This window comes from Vigna radiata, chromosome 4 (genome assembly GCF_000741045.1).
Source record: "Vigna radiata var. radiata cultivar VC1973A chromosome 4, Vradiata_ver6, whole genome shotgun sequence".
Classification (NCBI taxonomy): domain Eukaryota; kingdom Viridiplantae; phylum Streptophyta; class Magnoliopsida; order Fabales; family Fabaceae; genus Vigna; species Vigna radiata.
In genome coordinates this window covers 12,556,906-12,566,611 of record NC_028354.1, presented here as the reverse complement: position 1 = coordinate 12,566,611, position 9,706 = coordinate 12,556,906, and the positions used below count along the sequence as shown (strand labels likewise).

Below are 9,706 nucleotides of genomic sequence, written 5' to 3'. Positions count from 1 at the left end.
TCTTTTCAAATTACTTAATAAATGGTAAAATTTTGTTCTAAATTTCTAGAAAAATGTTTATATATATGTGTATTTTTTACATATAATATCTATAATTTTTAACATTATATTATGTTTTAACTCACCGACATGTTTGACTCAAATAATTTGAATAAAATATTTAATTTATTATATAAATAATATAAAAATATTATTAAATACTTAAAATATAAAAAAGTTTTTCTTAAATATTTAGAATTTATTCAGTTCTTTCGTCATTATAAAGTTAGTATATAATAATAATAATAATATATCATTATTTACTATTAATATTATGTTTATTATTTTGTATTTGCATCTAACTTTTAATTTTATAAAATGAAAATGGTAGAAGTACTAATATTGAAGTTTCCTCTTAATTTTATATTTTGTAGTATATCACAAAATCATGTGAATGCTCTATTAATGTAGAGAGAGAAAAGGAAAGATTGTTGAGGATACTGGGGAGGTGTAGGGTATTTTTGGAATAAAAAAAATAGTGGAGATGTGTAGAATATTTTTGAAATAAATTAAAATAGTGGGAAGGCGCAGGACCCACTTGGGGAGGTGGAGGGAGCAACACCCCTTCTTCAAACACTTCTATAAAAAAATAATCCAACAAAAAGGTATTTACTTCTACCTTTAAAAGAAAATGTTTAAATCTTAAATCTTTTATAAAAAGAAAAAATATTCATGGCACAAAGACAATTAAAAAGGTCAAATAAACATAAAAAAAACATAAGTTAGACTTATTAAGCCAGGTTTACTAAAATCTATCATAATAACTAATTTACTATAACAAATTTATGAATACCTAATATTATAGTAAGTTGAACTTATTATGACAGGTCTATTATTGTATGTCATGATAAGTTAAACTTTTATGTCAAATATTTGGATTATTATTTCATTTATCTTTAACTAACATAGAAGTGTAAACTTTCTATATCATCCACATCTATTATGCTATAGAATCGTCATAAAAAAATCTTATAAAATTGTTATAAAAGAGTTTCATTTTAATGATCCATTGGTTACATATGTTAAAAACTTTTAGAAGTAATATTTCTTTTGAATAAATTATGTTGGAATAGTCTAGAAAATTTCTTTAGAAAAAAAATGTTGAGTTCCAACATTTTTTAAAACATAAAGGAGTTACCTTTTACTAAAATAAACTATTTTCCTTTAACTTCCTCTTTATCCAATCCATCTTTGCCTTAATCATAATTTATTATAAAGTTTGTCATGTCCAGTTATTCTTCTTCTAAACCTTCTAATATATTTGATCTCCTTTTGAAGTCTTCATCACACTCCCTTTCATGAGAAAAATTCAACGTCAAATTTGTGTTCAACTTATATATAAAAGAAAATTCAATAATCATTTCAAAAGAAAAAAAAAGAGGCTTATTAATCTATGTATTTTTTTTTCTTCTTGTCATACATAACTATTCTCGTCTTAAGAACTATATTAAAACTTATGGGAAAAAAATCGTATTCTAAAAATCCCTTGCAATATTAAACTAATGGATATCAAAATTTTCTTTTTGCAATTTTACAAAAAAATTGGAAGGGAGTTATATGCTTGATCATTTATAGAATAATGAATTTTCAAATCCGCATTTCAAAGCTTCAAATGTAATTTTCTTTAGCAAAAAGTTCAAATTATTACTCATTTTTCAAGTATTAAAATTTAAAACATACACGAGATGATTAGTAAAATCATCAAATGTATGATAAAAAAATGCACCATCATAAAAATACCTTTTGATAAGTAGATTATTATTTATACAAAGTAGTGGTTTATAAAGAATCTTTCGCTTTTGTTTGAAGACTATATATTCAATTAAAGTCCTTCTATTATTGTTTTAGTTGTGTCATTGAAAGCAAAAAAGAATAAGCATTTAATGTAACTATGCATTTAAACCGACTTTTTGAAATTATTCGTAAGTATTTAAGCACTTCCTGGGATGACAGTGAGATAGTAGGGGATAAGCACGCATGCAAAATTTATACATTTTATAAAGTCCAGATAGATGTTCTACTACTTTTGCTTTTGGTTCCAGAGAAACAGTTATTTTGACGTTCAATCTCACCACAACTCTTGGTTACCTCTACATTTCCACGTATAAAAAACGTGAATTTTGTGGTACTATCATGGAACCAAACGTTTTCTGATACAGAATACTTTAGCTTAAGGATAGAAAATAGAGATTTATTTACACTTGGATCATATTTTAAGCTTCACATTCTGGAAAATGTGTAGTCCATCGCATCCACGAGGAAATCTGTACCAATAAAAATGAAAAACACAGACGCTATAAGTAATAGAGACTAGTAGTACTGTTAATTGATGCTAACGAAAGAGAGGGTTTGAGGCTAAGAGCAACCTGCATCTTCTTTGGTGAAACATAAGGGAGGTGTAATTCTGAATACATTTCCATAGTAGCCACCCTTTCCAATTAGCACTCCTAGTTCTGTGGTAACAGCAGGAGTTTATACATTAGATAACTCAACAGAAAAATATGGCTGGAACCAGAAGGCGTTGAAATTTTACCTTTCATTTGATCCATCGCGTGCAGAGTTTCAGTTGGTGCTGGTGTTTTAAGTTGGCGATCAGTGACAAGTTCCACTCCAAGCAACATGCCTTGTCCTCTCACATCACCAATTACTGCAGAAGAAAACAGGATTATGCTTGATCACTAATCTAGAATGGACAAGGATTGAGGAGTAACGAACGATTACATTCATATTTGTCCTTGAGTGTATTGAGCCTCTCTTTCAAATAGGAACCGACTTCAAATGCATTTTCTTGAAGCTTCTCTTTCTCTATCACTCTTAAAACAGCCAATCCTGCAGCTGTACCGACAGGATTCCCACCGAAAGTGTTGAAGTAACTTCGGCGAGTCAAGGCCTTCGCAATCTCAGGAGTAGTCACGACAGCACCAAGAGGAAGGCCGTTTCCGATGCTCTGCCCAAAAAAGCAAAATTCAGAAACAAGACAACAGTGAAGAGAAGAGCAAGAAGCACATGTAAAACAGACAATTAAGTGTTTCTATGTTAATAGTATCATAATGTTTTGGTAGTTGTAACTTGCATCTATACGGACTAATGTAAGAATATGTTATTTTTTGTTATGAACCTGGGAATTCTACATCTGAGAGTGTAAATAGCGTGTTTGGTTTCAGATTTCGAATCTCCAATTCACGTTTTGAATGTTAAAAATTAAAAGGTATTTAAAAATGATTTCAGCTTGGACATACAGTAAGACTAATGCTTAAAATTTATTAGATTCGTTTTAGAGACAGAGCTCTCACCACTCACTCGAGTCAGGAAATCGAATTCGTGGTCATAGAGACAAGATTAAGATTATTTGTCAGCTGTATTGCACCATGTTGGTTCTTGTGAAAATTGTTTTATAACTACTTAACAGATAAACAAAGCTCGCAAATTTTCCAATATGAACAGATAATTAAATCAAGATCTTTTACATGGTAAAGGAGACAAGAGTTGAATTACCTTCGCTATTGTTACTATATCAGGTACAACACCATGGGCCTCAAACCCCCAGAAATGGCTACCAGTGCGAGCAACCCCGCACTGAACTTCGTCGGCAATACAAACACCTCCAGCTCGTCTAACAATGTCGTAGGCAGCAGGTAAGTAACCAGGAGCCATTTCAACGATGCCCCCTACTCCCTATCGTTAACAACAGCAGCATCAACAAATGTCTCCGTTAATCCAAATTAGTGGATAAAAGTCAATGAAAGAGATTGATTGAATAAGAAATGGACTCAACAACTTAATGGTTTTCCATTTTAGTTAACAACAAAAAAGTATATTCGAAAATATAGAAAATAATGTTTAACACTGTTAATTAGTACATCTAAATGAATTGCAGGAATGTAATGCATTTTGTATCTTTATGATAAGTATTGAATGTAATGCAGGAAGGTCTCACTATACCAACACAAATGAAGCAGATGATTTATGTAAGCTAATTCTGTTAAATTTTATATTCATTTGTTTTCTTTTAATAAATTTGAAATAAATAAACGAAATGTTTTAGATAGAACAAATTAAGGGAAAAAAACCTAATCTAAAATACTTGCCCTGAAGAAAACATATCATGCAATGTCAATATTGTTATTTGTTTCATACCAAGACTCGTCTGTGCTTTAACTAGATACCTGAATAGCTTCAGATATGAAGGCTGCAACATTTCCGGAAGTTCCGAAATTGATGATTTCTTGAACATCTCTTACATACTTCTCTCCATCAGAACCAAAAATACCTCTATAAGGGTCTGGATTTACTGCATGATGAACACCACTCTGTTGGCAGACAAATATCAGAAAAACAAAACAGGTTAGGCAAACTTTATTTTCCCACTGAGAAGTTAGGTAGCATTTTGTTAGACGGGTTAGATGGAACGTGACATTTTTATGTTATACTTTGTATTTTTTGGAAATAGACTACATAAATTTAAAAAAGAAAATCAATCAATTGTTAATATAAAATTTTGATACTATAAATCACTAATATGTGTGACTTTTGAAGCCGCAACTTCACTTGTCATATTGTGAATGGATGAAAGTTTTCTACTAAAGATGCAACAAGAAATAATAGAACAGAGTATCATATCAATTCATTATGTATTTCAAATTTAATCCTAAGTTTGAAGTGACACGGAAGAAATTAAGTAAACTTATAAAACTACACAACATAGATTAAAAGGAGAACACTCCAGCCTGGAGGGAATTGCATTTGCATGTGAACTCACGTGGCAATTTGCAACAAAGAAGATACTCTTTTTCTATAGCAAGAAATAAATTATTTCTTGGTATATATATACTTCTCATGGAGAACGAACAATACATCACGTAATTGTAATATAATTTGCGTAAAGGGGTCATGCTTTCGTTATCACTAGAAATCATCGTCACGGCACTTTAGTAGTAATCCGTAACTAGTTTCCACAGGAAAGTGTCTTTCAAATGTTACAGAGTAATAATAATAACATACAACACATTCATTTGATATATTATGAAAGTAAAATAATTTTTATAATTATAAAAGAAAAGAAAGAATGAATAATAATAAAATATAATATTAAATTAATGTAAAAATGTTTTCACTTCAAGTATCATTATTCCTGTCAATTAATGAACGGTTTTCAGGGAGAGCAAAGTCCGTTGCCGTTGCTATCACATACGTATGCATATAGTTTAGTGAAAGTACAGTTGTGAGAGTTGAGTTTTGGAAAATATAAAAATAGATAACAGTTTTGTTTTAATAGTAAGAGGGCCACGTAGATTTATGTTTTAAAATATTATTACATTCAAGAAAAATAAACAAGTTATCTAATGTATGTTCCAAGACCTAGTTCAACTTCTTCCCAAGTGGGCCTATGACCTATAAGGTATTTGTTAACAGAAGATTGATGGATAAAAGGGTACGTTTCAAAAAACTGAAAAAGATAGGAAATTCAAACCTGAATAACATTAAATTTCCAGATGCTTTGAGCTGTGGCACCCATTGTTCCACCACCATTTCCGTGGTAAGAATTCCTTAGAGATATGATGTCATGGGAGCCGGTGTACAATCTTGCCATCAGAATCGCTAATTCGTTGGCTTCCGTTCCAGAATTTGTGAAAAACGCCACCTGCACATAAGATAGCCAAGTTAATTTTTCACATCCGAAGAAAAGAAAAACACCCAGAAAAAAAAAAAGAAGGTTTGAATACAATATTAGGAGTTTTAATTATTTAATTAATTATAATATACGTTATATTTCTGTATAAAACATGCATAAGAATTATGAAAATTAAAATTAGCCATTGTCTATTTTCTATTTTATTCTTATTTGTGTATGTTCACTCTCCTTTCTTCGTATCTTTATAACAATTATTTTTATTATATAGTTAAATTAAGTTATTAAACTATTAATCTATGTATTGCGTTTAAGACTAAGATCAGAACATCATGATGATAATAACTCTTAATTATACAAATCTTATCCTAATTTTAAGTATCATTTTTTAAGCTAAAAAATGAAATACTAAAATAAAGAGGGAAATTGATGAAAGAATTTAATTGTCATAGGAGGATCACATACTCACGTATATATATTTAAAAAATCTAATTGATATAGTAGACAGAATATGGGTGATAAAAGAAAGAAGTTGAGTGATGCAATAATTGTATGTTTTATTTTTTGCCAAAACCAGAAAAAAATAAAACAATAGTTTTCTCCATTAAAGTAACAGAGATAACCGAGAGTTTTTGTTTTGTCTGGCTTGACAAGACACATATATAGAAAATATGTTTAAGCCACGAAATTTTAAGTCATTATCATATAAATCACCCCACCCACTTCCACAACCTAGTCCCATGATATTAGCATAGAAATTGACAAATAAAACACTTTATTAATTAACATTACTTGGCGTATTCTATGTTTGCTGCATCACATGATCAAAATAAAGCTATTTATATTAATATAAAGTTTACTACCGTATTATCTGCTTTTATTTTATATTTATTTTTTCTTGGCAACTTATGGCAACAAATTTTATTATTACTGTAGCATACTTCTTAATCATGCCTATTGGTAAAAAATTTCATACTCATGATATTTTTCTTAATATATGTTTAATTGTTCAAATATTGTCACGAGCAGTAATTACTAAATAATTGGTTGTCATGACACCTGTATTAGTTTTTGAATTACCTTACTTTATATTTGTCATGGCTTACTCGGAACATTAAATGACACTAAATCTTAAGTAATTATTACATTTAAACAGAACGTTACAAAATTTCTTGTAAATTATTTCCATATTATTGACGTAAAATATATTGTAATTTATTAAAATTATATTAACAAGTCATTGGTCGACGGGTAAAACTGAACATTTTTCGTAACAAATCAATGAAAAATGCACTTTCAGTATTTTAAAAAAATGAAAAATTAGAAAATCATGGTTTGATTAAGATTAGCGTGATATTCACCTTAAGATTACCGGGAAGCTTAGAAGCCAAAGCCTGAGCGAAATCTGCTATGGCGTGGTTCAGGTAGAGAACCGTGGAGTGCTGCAAGCGCTTCGTTTGTTCGACGATGGCTGCGACCACATCGGGGTGGCAATGCCCACAGCACACCGTAGCAATCCCTCCGAACGCGTCCACGTACCTTCTTCCCTTATCATCGAACAGATACTGCCTCTTCCCCTCCACCACGTTAAGCTGCAACCTCCCACACACGGCCACACAGCAATTATCAAGTTAGTTAGCTAGTTTAGTTACACTTGCGTAACGGAAAAATTAATAACAGGATTGAACACGGTTTACGAGATGATCCGGTGCAGCGAGTCCTTACCGGAGTTTTGTACGAGTGGAAGATCGAAGGGCTGAGAAACTCCCTACGTTTCGCGAGGATCTCGTCGCCGGTGGGACCAGAATATGCCAAGGGAGAGTAGTCGAACGCCGGAAGCTCCTTTGGAGGTGCGATCGCGTCTTTCGTCCTTTCAGCCGCGGGTAAGGAGACTTCCCGGCGGGGGATGAATCGGCTAGCCGGCGACGTTCGACGAAAGATGAGCCTTGCAGCAAGGGATCCCGTCATATTTATCGTCGGCGAGATTTTCCGGCGACGCTCAGAGAATGCACGACCGGGCCTTTATAAAGTGTTGTTTGGAAGAAAAAGAAATCGGGTTGAGAGAGAAGAGGCGAATTTGAGGGGACGAGGGAGCAACGGCAGAGGGTTATATAGGGAACGCAGAAGGGTTGATGACATGGAAGATTATGATTGGCTAATAGTTATTGCTGCGGAATTCACTGCGGTAAAATCAGGATGTTTATGTTTATTGATAAATTGTGGGATTAAATAAAGTAGTAATGATTATGCTATTTAGTTTAACTATATATTTAACCCCACTTTCTTGGTTGTTGTTTTATCCTCGCAAAAGAGGTTCCAAATTTGGTACTGCAAAAGATCCCATGAATGTAGACGTTGTGATCTTTACTGAACTATTTCTTTTCAGGTGCCCTTTATTTCAAGGATAAATCAAAGTAAAAATAATTGATACAGATAAATGACTAGAAAAGAGAATTCCTTTTTATAAAAATGTTATTTCTTTTATTGGATATGTGTTTTATTTTCACTTAAATATGAACATAAAAAACTAAAAACGTAAAAAAGTTTGTTTTTCAATTTTACTCCATTATATATTTGTCAATAATGAATGTATGGGTAAAGTTAACTTTAAACAATTTATTTTTTATTTTAAAATGAAAATGTGTTTATTTTTAAGTTATTTTCTCGTTAAAGGAACAAACATTTATTTTGTTGTATTTTAATTCATTTTCTTATTTCTTTCCCTGCATTTTCTTTCTTTTTCTTTCTTTTTATATTGTTTTATATTTTTCTTTCTTGTAATTAAGGATAAAAGATGTTGGCAAATGGAATACAAATTACGGCCTAATATTCTTGTAATTAATGGTTTTGATTGTTTTTGAATGATATAGGAAAATAAGTTGACTTTGAATAAGAACAGGTTGAAGAGGGAAACAGGTAAAACATTAGCTTGAAGAGCGATCCTCCCTCCACCTTTCCTTTTTTTCCTTGCACCTCCAAATTTACCTTTTTATCCTTCATTTAATAAAAGTCAAAACATAATTAATGAGATCATAACCCCTAACAGCCAATAACCCTAACCTTTGTCTGATAGTATAAACCCTACACCCCCCTCACCCTCTTCCTGGTCCCACGAGCATTTTGTTTAGTTGTTACCATTTTCACTTAAGCTTTCACTATTTCATTGTTTTGATCTGTTTGTGAATAAAACAATACTTTGTGTTTCTATCTGTGCTGGTGATTGTGCTGGTTACTGATCTTGGTGCTGCTGTTTGCTGCTGCTTTCGGCTTTGGACATCAACGAGAGGAAGAAGAACAGCTCCCCAGGTTAGTTTGTTTTTAATTTTGCCACACTAACCACACTTTGAGTTGCGTTTTGAAGAGATGCACTTCAAAGTGCATTTAAATGTTTGCAGCCGTAATAAGTGCGTTTGCGCACAACCCAGAACGAGTTGCGGTTGTCCTTAACCGTAAAACGAGTTGCGGCTTGATTTTGTTTACATGTTTTGGATTTTATGTGTTTCATGTATTAGGTATTAGTTGTTTCATGTATTAGGTATTAATTATGGTAGTTTTAGTTTTTAGTTTTCTTCCCTGGAGCAATGTAGCCTAATGTAGTTTTAGTTAGTAGTTGTTTTCATTGTAAAGGAGATGGTAGATTCTCTCTCGGTTACGTGTAGATAAGGGTGTAGTGTTTGGGTTAGTTGAGCGTAGATATGTGGTGAATGTTATGAGTGTGGATGTTGGAGTGCAGTGATGAGTGGTGTGTGATTCGTAAGTGTAGAAGAATAAGATAGGACTTAGGTGTAGTGAAATGGGTGAATGTTGAAGAAAAAGTAGTAGGAAGGAGAGTGACGAGTTGTTTGAGAAAGAGAGACTCTGTGAGTTATAGAACAAGAGAAATATGAGTCGAAGGAATATAAGAGTGAAAGACAGTTTGGGCAGTGAGTGGAAGATGGATGAAGATGGCAGTGAGTGTGGAGTAATAGGAAGAGATAGGTATGGTGAGTGTTAAAGAGAGAGAATGGTCTTTGGGTTTCTAGTAAAAGAGAAAGAAGA

At 32.1% G+C, this 9,706-nt stretch overlaps 1 protein-coding gene across 1 annotated transcript; it reads right to left on the bottom strand.

Annotated features, from left to right (window-relative positions):
* Nucleotides 1–2,000: 2,000 nt before the first annotated feature.
* On the bottom strand, nucleotides 2,001–7,759 carry LOC106758593 (alanine--glyoxylate aminotransferase 2 homolog 3, mitochondrial). The gene is made up of 9 exons (XM_014641520.2): nucleotides 7,394–7,759; nucleotides 7,030–7,260; nucleotides 5,510–5,680; nucleotides 4,206–4,349; nucleotides 3,535–3,714; nucleotides 2,761–2,986; nucleotides 2,573–2,686; nucleotides 2,406–2,492; nucleotides 2,001–2,303 (listed from the first exon to the last, which is right to left on the bottom strand). Exons 1-9 carry the CDS (start codon nucleotides 7,634–7,636, stop codon nucleotides 2,260–2,262), a joined length of 1,440 nt encoding a protein of 479 aa, XP_014497006.1. The 5' UTR covers nucleotides 7,637–7,759; the 3' UTR covers nucleotides 2,001–2,259.
* Between the last annotated feature and the right edge of the window lie 1,947 nt (nucleotides 7,760–9,706).